We start from the raw sequence: 12,325 nt of genomic DNA on the forward strand, positions 1-12,325 counted from the left end.
GAAAGAGACAGAAAGTGAGCAAAAACTTTTAATACTCCCATTTTTGAAGCCCACATGCTGCTTACGGTTTGAGACGCGATGTCAAGAAAATGCCTCCGTACCTCAGTATGTTACAGTCGAAGCTCCCTGTCCAAAACCAAGATGCCAGAACTAATCTATTGTTGACTGAATGTTCCAGGAGAAGCCAGTGTTTAGCTGGGCGGTTTACAGCCCAGGCGCTCGAAAACATTGTGCTGGAGTTGAACCAGCACACAAGAGTAGAGGTTGTGAAGTGGACGGGTAGCAAACCCATGGACACAGATGTCAATCACGCAACTTGACAAGAACGGCCGTGACACGTTCCCTAAAAACTTATATGCGTCATTACTGTTTTAAAGGACGTCATTACAAGAAAACAGCGTCAGTGAAGATATACTGGAAGAAAACCCATACATATGATGGCTTTTTCTTTAAAAGGATGAGAATTCCAAAAAAAATGTAGTCGTGGAGAGTTCAGCTTTATGCTGTTTGGATCGTATTCTTAAAGGTGCCCCTGAGTCCTACATCATATAGCAATGCCTCAGTAAGCAGGTTCCAGTACTGTTTGGCTGTGTTCTCGTATTTTTTATTTTTTTTTTTGTGGCATCTTGCAGCCATGAAATTTCTGAAAATGGTTTGGTTGTAATCCTAGTTTCAGTGGATAAAATGCCATTGCACTGCAGGTTGTCTCGCTTGGCTTGTGCTGCTGTGCTGTCTGCCAAGGTGCACCGGCCGGCAGTAGAGGAAGCAGTAGCCGAATATTTTCCATTGTTTGGTGTGGAATTGTTTGGCTGACCTCGTTCTGCACTGGAGCTGAGGTCGGCTCAGCTCCGTTAGGAGGCGGTGGGAGAATAGAGCGAGAGCGGTGAAGAGAGAAAGCAAATAGAGTGAAAACAAGTAAATATTGATGAGGCTCTTTCTGAGCAGACAAAGCTGAAGTTGGAGATAGGATTTGCCACTGCAGAGGTGGAACTGTTTTCTCTCGAAAAAAGGAGCCAAATTTGCCTCCTTTTAAAGCCAAAAGTCATGACACGGTTTCGGAATATGTAATTATCGGATCAAAACCACCAATTTATGTTAATGGTTGGGATTTCATTTGGTAAGTGAATGAAATCTGATCTAATTTGGCTTTAAAACAAATCAAAGCTAGGCTAAAAAAGCAGCGGTCTACTGCCCTCTCTGGCAGGGTGACCAGATCAAATCAAATGTGGGGCAAAGAGTACGTTTGTGCGGCACAATGTAGGACACCAATGCTGAGAGGTTGTCTTTCTGATTTAAAAAATGACCAATTTACTGGTGATTACTTTAGCATGTGACGGACTGATATAATATATTCTATTTTAATGCAACTCCCTCAACTCCCACACTAAGTAAACACAGTAAGCATAAAAGACAGCCACAGTTTGAGCGCTTACGGTACGGGCTTAGGTAACGGTCCCTGTTTAAAATACAGGGCTGAATCTCTGAATCTGACTAAACTGTGTACAATAAAATAGAACAGACAGTTTGTAGACATGGAATTCAAGGTATGGCATCTGTTCTTTCAAGTTTACGGAAAATAAAACTGAGGGTGAGCCCAGTATATCCAAAAATGAAAAGTCGTATATTTTCTGACCTTTGTGATTCATTCAAGTGTTCATATACGGAAAGAAAACATCTAAACATGAAGCTTTGACACACAGAGATGAGGTTTAATCAATGTCTGAAGAGGAACAGAATTTCACTCGGTGGTTTTCCTGCTACGATACTTGCTGTAGCTGCATTTCATTTTCTTTGTAGTAGTTTAAATCTATTTTTTCCGTGATCAACACAGCCAGTTACTTTGTGGTAACAATTTTCCCAGTTGGGCGTAGCACAGCCAACGAGAAATGGTAACCGGTTAACCTACACTTGTCCCACAAGTGCACCGTGTGACTGAAATGAAACAGCCTCACCATGACAGCCGTCCCTGCTTTCTTTACAGGCGCTGGATAGAAGCCAGCTTTTAGAGAAGTGTCCGTCCTGCAGTGTGTATGAAAACCTGAGCAAATCAAAAAGCAGGACGTCTCTCTCACATCATGTTGATATTAAAGAAGAAATAAAAATCATGTCCTTCACCCTTCTCCCTGTGACTGAAAGACTGAAAGCAGCCACATACGGTGACGTCACAGTGTACCGACACCTTTACATGACAGCAGCCGGATTAGACCACTGGAGGCCACCAGGTTTTTAGCTGCTCTTTAATCTCTGTAAAGCTAAATTCAAAAGCAAATGGCTTTGTTAACTACTATCTTATGGGGGAATTACTGTAGCCAAACTATTTGTCCAATGCATATGGAGAGTTGTCTGTCTGCATCTCAATCCGTTCGTCCGACGTGAGAGTCCTCAATGTGTAAAAAAAGTTGTCAATGCGAAACAGTTCTGCTACAATAATGACATCACAATATACCATCTGCACTGAACACAAAAAAGATAAATACTAAAGCCATGTTCAGACCTGCCTTTTGTCTAATTCTTTCTCCGGTGTAATAATTGGCTCTAACTCTTCAAAAACATGGATTTATAACTCAAACCGAACTTCCTGGATTATGCCTGACGGATTCATTTTACCTGAAAGCATACATCTCCACTTACACAGGCTTTTGACACTGTTTGAATTAATGCTTTAAGTCTGAATGCTCACTAATTTAAGTTGTGTTGGAGTGAAGGCTCTGAGGCCAGAAAAGTTGCAGGGGCCACTGCATTTGTTGGGTGAAAGGGAAAAAAGTGAAGACACCCCAATAAGTCAAAGAAATCTGATTAGTTTAATTAGATCAAAGCCCAAATTTAATATGATTGTCACCCAGATAGATCTAAAAATATCGAAAATCCATTAGTGACGTAAGCTCAGAGAGGACGGAAGGATTCTTGACCCGAAAATGAAGTAAACTATGAATTCATGCTACAGAGTCTATATCTGCCACTACAGCCACACAGGTTCTTTCTGTCAGGATCTGCATGTGTGTGGACCTGGCACTCAGTCCCATCTCCTGCCTTCACCTCTCCTCACCTCATCAGTCGAAGCTGCACGGCTTCCTGATCGATGGCTTTCACAAGCTCTGTGTTTTGATGGATTGACCTTTGCCACGCCAAATACCTTTGCTGTAAGCGTAATTAAAATAATAAACGCAGGATTTCTGACACAGGCATGCTTCATGGCGAGCGCGGCGATCGTTTGCCGGCGCATTTCACTTCGGGGTTGACAAAGACGAAGGAGATCACAATGTCCCCGTGTAGCAAAGTAGGAGAGCAAAGATGTGATAGATTCCAGCTATTTGTCTTCAGGATAACGGCTGTGTGTCAGCGTCGAGTGTGTATCCACCGTGCGTCTCGATTGCTAATGAAGTCAGTCGTACTTGACCCCATTTTCGCACGCTTTGCAACAGTATGCGTGTCTGCACATCCACTCTGTTTTGATTCCTTTTAACAGATTAATTCTGCAGTGGCAGAATTTAAGAAATGAATCATCATCACTTGAACAGACGTTCAAAAATCCACTTCTTAGCCCCCATCCTTCACATCCCCTTCTGTTTGACACTGAGAAGTATTGAATATTTGTATGTACTCTGAGTGTGTGTTGCGTATTGTGGTGAGGGAGAACTTCATAGTGAGCTGTTGTTTCTGGCAGAGCCCAAATAAGCATGACGACAGCGCACTAAAAAAAGGAGCCCGTCCAACTCTCCTTCAATTCCGCCATCGTGAAGGCAGCTCTGTCTGGCTGAGACACCTGGAGGGCCTGATGGATGGCCAGAGTTATGCATTAGAAAATAAAAATGTGTAAATTTATTTTGTAGCTGTCTGCGTCTGGCTAACGAGGCCCGTGGCTGCAGCCAAGAAGACGAGAACAGGCCTGGATCTAACAGGCAGATTATTTTGTGTACAGCATGATAATCACAAACACCAGCGCTGGTGTTACACAAACAGCAGATCCTGCTCCAGAGAGGCCCTGATAGTTTGCTGCTTTTTGGAAACGATACTATGGCCCCGCATGAAGGGGATACGTGATTGTAGTTTGCTAAAATTTACTGAAAATAAAATAAATGAAAAACAGGAGCCAGACTCACCTTCACGTGGGTTTTTTCCAGTAGTGTAAGAAGCTCTTTGATTTCTCCATTGGCTGATTTCCCTTCCAGCTCCTCAGACAGCTAGAAAGCAAAGAACACAGAATTCTCACACAAATGCATTCACAACACAATACATCAGGAAAGGCCATTACACATGCTGACAGGAAGTTAATTCTCTATCTAACTAATGCCCCGATAACGTTCAGTCAGTCCTGCTGGATTTATACTTAAGGCAAGAGTTCAACAGCAGTTTTGACGTGAATACCACCGGAGAGGGTTTGATTTATAATAAATCATAGCTCGGCATCAGAAGGTCTGTCTCATAACAGAGTCTTTGCCATGCAACTGCCATGTTTACAGTCTTCCATTCCCTGTGATAGAAAGCAAGAGCGATGCCAAGCAGAAGACCTGTACCACATGTGTTTCACTGAAAAACAGAAGACAAGTTAACCGTTCTTCATATGTTTCATGCGGCATTCAACAACCACTTGGAAAAGAAAACACAAAAGATAAAAACAATAAAAATTAATCTTGTTTCCATTAACTGCTTTGGCGCACATGAACTACGCTCAGTCGCGTTGTTAGAATTTATTCATAAAAGATGTTCCCATCTCCCATCACGCACATTGGCCCTTTTTAGAGATATCAAAAACCACATCAAGTGAGTTTAAAGCCTGTTTTAAGGACTTCACGTGGTAAGAGAGTGTGTAACATCAGACTATTCCCTAAAAAGCTTGTGTAGAAAGCACACTGAAGGATACTGCCTGTTGTTGGACATTCAGGTGGCCTCTAGGAACTCACAGGAAAGGTGATATTGTGCTAAATTAGGTATATCTTAGCGGGAGGTAAGGTCTCGGTCTTGGGGCCTATAACTCCTACTTGTTGCCACCTTTCTTGTGATTAAATTTACTATTCTGCAGGGTCATTTTTCAATGAGAATCTCAGGAACTAAAGAAAACAGTCCACTCCACTTGGAAACAATGGGAGCTGTGAGAGTATCTCTGAGCAGTGGGACTGAGCTGGACTACATTCATGATGAATGTCTGGTAGCTCTGAGACGAGTGACTCTGCTTCTAAAGCCCAGGCCACGCTCCTCTGTCTCCGCTCTGATTTATGGATGATCCTCCTGGATGCAGTGCGAGCGTGGAGAGGAGCAGCGAGCTGTCCCACACAAAGACCTGCCTGTACTGAGCTGGGAGATCAGGAGCTTATGTCTACTGCACAGCGGGCCACTGGAAGTCACAGAAATCCATGTGTCCTTAAATAGTTCTGCTGCTGCGCTTTGCCTTCGAATAGCAAATTCAAATAGCATCATCTGAAGAATAATGAACACACAGCAGAAATGGTGAGTCAGAAAGTTAATCATCAATTACTCTAATAACCAGTTATAAGAGTTTTTCAAGTTCCAAGCACAAGTTTCAAATTGCCAGACATTCATCACTGTAAACTGAATATCTGTGTTTTTTGGACTGTTGCAATTGGACTTTAATAATTTGTTTCAGCTCTAATAAAATGAGAACCTGAAAAGGCTCTGACTAAAAGTTTAATCATAAATAATGTCAAAACTGACACAATCCAATGGGAAAAAAATGATTTTATTTTTTTGGACCAACATGAACAGTTTCCCTTGATCACAAGTTGAAGGCCCAAAATCAGAGCAGATGTCAATGACGACTGAAAACTAACAGTTCCTCTCTGGTCATTGTTTAAACCCTCAAAACTAATCTCTGTATATCAAAGCTACTTTTTTCACACACTTTGAACACTGCGGCTTAAACAATGATGCGGCTAATTTATGGATTTTTACGATTTTGACAAACTTGCCTCAAGACGAAAGTGACATTGAGAGCCACAACGAAAGAGACACTGAGGAAGTGTGTAATGAAGGAATTCTGATGCTGTTCAATTCCGACACTGAAGAAGACGACTTTAGTGGTTTTAGTGCAGGAGGAAGATTAAGATAGCGATCAATGACTTTTCCTGGTAGGCGACTGTATTTTTTTAACCAGCCGTGTTACAGGCACTGTTCGGAAGCAAAACATTTACAGTACATATTTGTGAATGTTACCGGTACGTATTTTATTAAAAGTTTAAAAAATCTTTCTGTGCAACATCTTTCTGTGTAAATATCTCATGTTACAACGTGGACACTTGCGGCTTATAGACAAAAGCGGCCTATATATGTACAAAACTTGTTCTGTTTTTAAAGTTAGTGGGTGCGGCTGATATTCAGGTGCGCTCAATTGTCCAGTAAATGTTTACCAAATTTTTCAAAATGAAAAACTCCCATCCCATATTAAACTTGTTTAGATATAATTCTACACTACTTCGCCTTTAGAATGTGTAGAAAGTAGATTGAAAAGCTTGCACAAACTAGTTATGGATAAAATAAACGTTAAAAAAACAACACATTTTTAAGAATAAATATAAATAGAACAGCACAGCACAGAAAAACGCTGCATGCTGATTGAACGCTTGTGTGTTTAAAGTCTTAACATGAAGCAGAGAAGCGTGAAGAGACACATGCATCATTCAGGTGTCTGTGTTGTCATCACATAACAGATAAGCTGAACAGGGAAATCACCACAAAGTGTACAACGTGTACTGCCTAATGTGCGACGATGACAGGGTTTGGAAAAACCTAAAGTTTGTTTGACTAACGACCCCTGTGGAGCGGGAATAAGGCAACAGAGGTGAGGCAGAGGTAAAGGCAGGGGGCCGAGGGTTAGGCCGGGGTTAGGGAGGATGCTATGTCACTTTATCCCAAGACAGGAACATGTGCGTTTGGCCGAGGGGGGTGTGGGGGTCTTTTCATTATTTCCATTAGTTTTGAACCCCCCAAGGAAACAAGACCTTACTAATGAAAAGCAACAGTGGTCACAGGTTACGCTGGCTGAACCTCATTCTACTCTGCTTTATTTCACTTTACAAAACAGAAGAAAGAAAATGATGAATCTGAGATGAATAAGGGGAGAAAAGGTGCGAAAAAAGGGCGATTTAAGAAAAGAGAATAAACAGCCGCACAACGCTGGATCAAAGGGGAGAAGAAAAGAGAAGAAAAACAGACAAAGTGAGAGAATAACTGAGAAGGACAGACAGATAGAGGTGGAGGGGAATCGAGGTGAACGTCTTTAGTGAGGCAACACCTCCTGCTCTGATACAGAACCATCCGTCATCTCATCGCCACACAGTTTCCAGTGAGAGAGACAGGAGCAGACAGAGAGCTGTACGGTTTCAGTCCCCAGTATTGTTCTATTGGAGCTGCTTGTCCCATTACTCAGCACGCAGGACAGATGGGACATGTTTGACAACACATTCCGCTGTCTACCTTCATGCTTCCCTGCTGAAATCACATTTTCCATCCTCAGACCTTCACAGAGAGCAAGGGCAAGAAGTGATGCTGTCTCCTCTGAGACCGTGTGTATTTCATTTGTTAAATGTCATGGCAGGCGCTGCAGTGTTTAGATAAGTTTGATCCCAGCATGTCAGCTTACAGCTCTCCCTTGACCCTGAACGGCTCAGGGCTCACTACTGTGATAGATGGCTGCCAATACATGAAGCTAACCTTACTTTTAAATGGCTTTTATTAAAATGTATAAAAACGTGCTAAGCTTTTCGTTTAAAACCCTGATCTCTGCCTGGCAGCATAATGCACTTCGTATGATGAATAAACTGCACTTTGGCCTGACTTACTGTGTAACTGATCAATAATACACTGGTTTACTGCAGTAATCATTTAAGGGGAATGACTTCTAAGGCTGCATTTAGATTAGATTTTACACAGTCATGCACAGAGATGTTTTCCCATGATTATATTTTATAGGTTTCAATAAACATTTTAAAGTCTCACGCTCTAAATACTGGCTTTCACACTCTTAGAAAAAAAAATGCAAAGGAAATAGTGAAGAAGTGAATTTACCTCATGCAAATAATCAAATTTAAAGAGTCTGAAAATGAAATAAATAGTTTCTAATAGTCAGCTTAAGTATATCACTAATGTGGTCGTTCTTAAAATGCATAAAGTACACCACTGGGACCAAATACAATTGCATTAAGCACTGTGCTTTGAACAGCTTACAAGCTGGTCCATTTATATTGTGAATCTTTTCAAACATAATCACAAGAAATATGTGTAAATATATGTATATTATATATGATGAACGAATCTCTTAACAAATAGGACGTATGAGAGAAGAGGGTGAAAATGGTGTGTACTGAGTGAATATGGTGTTCATGTTCTGTTATGAATGTCTCCTGAACAGTTTATCTCACAAATAGATGATGATGCAACTAATAATTATATTTTAGTAGAGATTATTCCACTAGTTATTTAGCATTTAGTCTATAAAATGTCAGAAAGAAAATGCTAAAAAAAAGAAAAGCCCCCCACAATATAAAACTATTAAAAAAAATACAGATATTTGGATATGACACACTTGATCTTCTGCTTTACATTTGCTAACTAAAAGACAGCTTTGCAGCGTTTTAATGTCTGTGTTGCTTGGCTATTACCCGAGACATGTGCCCAATTAAATAGTACTGGACATGACTTGAGGTCACAGAGTGGCGACTACAGAGAGACTGACTGCATCAGAGCCAAAGCAGTGCCGTTAGAAATGTATTTATTTGATTGGGAATCTGTTTTTAAAACTAACAACACCAATATTCAAATAAATGCTAAATATCTGATGTAAAACTGACATAAAGAGTCACTTGACACTGAGGAAACCCTTTCTCTCTCTCTCTCTCTCTGTCTGTTTCCTTCCCATTAGATGTTGAAGGTCTGGATTGAAGACCAGTGCTCTCTGATGGCACCCAGTGGTCTTTCCAGGTAACAGCAGGGTGGGTGTATAGATGCTGGGAAGCTGGCCAGAGGAGGGAAAGCTTCCTTTAACGATAGAAGGCCACCAGGACATACAGTCACAGTTCAAGCGATGGACACTGATCTGGAACAAGGGCTGGCATTCAGCTTACTGGTAATGTGGTTGTGTCTGGCTTTGGACAGGACTGACAGTCTGACTGGATCAACGGATTGGAACCTACATGGGGCTGGGTCATGTGTGAGGCTGATTTGCCCTTTTTGATTAATGTAATGTGGTATTTTACATTCCACAATGAAGTGCTTCTATTTCAGGTTTTTCATAAGAGCTGCAGAGAGACTGTGTGCTGTAAGGATCATGTCTGTACCTTCATGAAAGAGTGTGTGCAGTCACCAACTGACATGTCTTCATATGTATGTAATACAGCTCCTTTTCCCAGAGCCAAGTATCGATCGTGTTTCAGGCGGCAGCGGCGGCGCTCGTGTGCTTAAGCAGTGGCGGTCACCTGCTGTGCGCTCTAGACAGTGCACCCGGGGCCAGACGGGGGTTGAAGTGTCATTTTATGTTAACCAATAAATTAGGCCTCCATTACCCGAAACTCAAGCCTGAAATGAATTTCATCTAACTGTAGATCTTTCTGCTTGCACTTTAGTCCTCAGCCACCACTTCAATAGCGTTCATTTGGAGCGGTGACACGGGTGAAAAACAATCTGCTTTAAAAATACACTGCTACGCTCCGGGTTTGGAGTGTTTCTTTTTTTTGACTAGTCAAGGAGGGCAGACTCGGGATTGTGGTGTGCTGCGAGATGCTTTGATACACCATCTCTGGGCTTTATCCCGATACCTGATAATCCCAGGGAGACGCTTTGCGGGACATTTACCAGGAAGCATAAATTTGAAAGTCTGTAATTTGACAAACAGAATGAGAAAGAAAATCTGTAAGGAGGGAGAGAAGATGGAGGCTGATAGTTGGGGGTCTTTTGAACAGTTTATGGACTCTTGCCACAACCTGGGAAGGCCGAGCCAAGAGTGAGGAAAGAGAAACAGAAGTCAACCTTCACACACTGTTGGATTCTTGAATCCGGTGGAACTCTTGTTCTGGTGTTATCTGGTTAGCGGTGTCCTTTGCCAGTACTAACAACAGGGTAGAACAAACACTCAGGAGGAAATAAAACTATAAAATGTATTTTTGAGATTCTGACAGATTCAGGTTTGACCGTCCTGGTTTGGTTAAGGGTCTGGTTTGGGACTTGTGTCGTCTGTACTGGTGTCTGTGAACTCTCCAGACTGGAACTTTCTGAGTCCTCCAATGACACTTGTGGCCCGTAAGGTCAGGAAAACCACTTTGGACCACAAGATGGCCTTTCTTTCGTGACAGACTCAAGACACTCTGGACTCTGTCCTCCTCGGTCTTTACCCCGACCGACTGTAAAGGCTTCAGCCCCTCTTTCTCTCGTCTTTCCCTTGACTCAGTACTAATTAGGATGATGTATGGCTGTGGGCTCTTTAGAAGGGGTGGAATAGACGGAGGCACTTTGATTACAATAAACAGAGCTGGGGATTTCAAACAAAACCACACACCAGTAAAAGTGCTTTTCCTCCTCTCCGCTCACCATGCCAGGCTGGGTCTTGGGTTTACACAGGTGTGTGTGTGTGTGCACATGTGGATGTGAGCGGGGCACTTGCAAGCTTTTGTGCACATGTGGCTTTCAATAAATACTGCAGATGAACAATACGGCAACAAATGTCACGACACTGGACATGTAGTTAATAAATCAAACTGAATATCTTTTACAGCTTCACCAGAGCAAGGCCAGTGGAAGAAAACGCTCATGACTGGTGCTGTTGGTAATGTTATTGTTCGTGTAATGGCAGAAGTGAGTCTTATTAACAGGTTTACTAATGAAGCGAATCTGCACGCAGTAAGCGATGCTGCAATGGCGCTGCTGCTCTCTGAAGTTGTTTATTATTCAACGTGGTCTCTCCTCCCCTGACTTCTGTGTATATGTCATCTGCAGTTTGTCTGCTAAAATGATCTGTCACAGCGTGCCCATCCATCTTCGGCTTTCTCCTGATTGAGTCTTTCTATCCGGTTTCTGCTGGAGGAAAATGATCAGTTTGGCTTCGCAGAGCTGGATTTCCGATTTCGCGGTGGTTAGCTAGACGTTTGGGCAGAAAGCAGGCGGCAGGGTAGGCGGCGAGTGCAGAGCGGGGACAGTGTAATGTTATTGTAACAGTGACCGATTGTAGAAAACCAAAGTGGGAAAGGAAGCGAGCTCTCCAGGGTAGGAAGTATGTATGACTGCGTGTATATGTGTTATGGACACTCAAGAGGAACTTGTGATCTGAAACTTCTGCGTTCAGTCATCACAACGCCACGCTACTGTACTGCAAGACAAACAGCCAACCAGCTTACACTTCCTCTCTCTGGATTTGGGAACAAGGACATTATGTGTGCTTGGGTTTCAAACACAAATAGTATGACAAGGCGAGCAAGAAAGAAAAGTTAGAATGTGTGCGTGGTCGGGTGACAAATTAAAGGAAAACCTGAACAAACTGTGCGAGCATATGTTGTTGGTGTTGCAATGTCTTTCATATAGAATACAGTGAGCATGAAAGTCATCTGAATTATCTACAGTCACATCTCAAATCAGCAAACACCAACATAATGTTGTTAACCGTTAAAGCCACAGAGATACGTACAGCTGATAGACACTTCGTCAACAGTAAGAAGGCTGTTCATTCAAATGTATTAGATATGAACTGTATTAAAAGTATAGAAGGAAAAACACAAACTTCAGCTGCATGACCAAACGCCAGGCATGTTCCCTCCTATACTCCTATACTCAAACAGTCCACCATATTCCTTCATAACGGAGTCCCTGTACCCTACATCGCTCCGTTTGTGGTTTCCTTGCAGGTCTTCCAAGATGTGCTAATCCGTGACCACCTGGACCTCTTGTTGCCTTTGTCGTCGGACCTCCTCTGGCTTCCAGTGTCAGACTGGCTTTCTTTTTATTTTTTCTGGCCTTTTGGCCTTTATTAGTGAGAGCGAGACAGGAGAAGAGTGGGGGGAGGACCTGCGGGACACCCATGACCGCTGTGTCGGGAACTATAGCCCCTGTTTATGGGTCGCCCGCTCAGCTAGGTGAGCTATAGGGGCACCCCAGACTGGCTTTCTGATTTAAAAGCCTCCACTAAAACGACACACTCCCGATGACTTGCTCTGACGGCTGATGAACTTAACATTGAGGTTTGTGCGAAGGCCGGCGCATACTCCATGTCCAGTGATACCTGGTCCAGACCAAGCACTTGGAACCCTAACATAAGTGCAGTGTAGTTGCAGTTCGTGCACCTTCCAAGCCTTACTTCTTTCTTGTTTCTTTTGTGTATGAAGGTTAAATG

The 12,325-nt window shown here is 42.6% G+C and overlaps 1 protein-coding gene across 1 annotated transcript in view; it reads right to left on the reverse strand.

The window, feature by feature from the left end:
* The window catches only part of mpp7a (MAGUK p55 scaffold protein 7a), a 154,147-nt gene that overhangs the window by 71,616 nt on the left and 70,206 nt on the right, over nucleotides 1–12,325 (reverse strand). The window contains exon 5 of the mRNA XM_008281223.1: nucleotides 4,101–4,181. Within this exon, the coding sequence (XP_008279445.1) occupies nucleotides 4,101–4,181 (81 nt within the window). The remainder of the gene's footprint in view (nucleotides 1–4,100; nucleotides 4,182–12,325) is intronic.

This window comes from Stegastes partitus, unplaced genomic scaffold, assembly GCF_000690725.1.
Source record: "Stegastes partitus isolate 25-593 unplaced genomic scaffold, Stegastes_partitus-1.0.2 Scaffold227, whole genome shotgun sequence".
NCBI classification, from domain to species: domain Eukaryota; kingdom Metazoa; phylum Chordata; class Actinopteri; family Pomacentridae; genus Stegastes; species Stegastes partitus.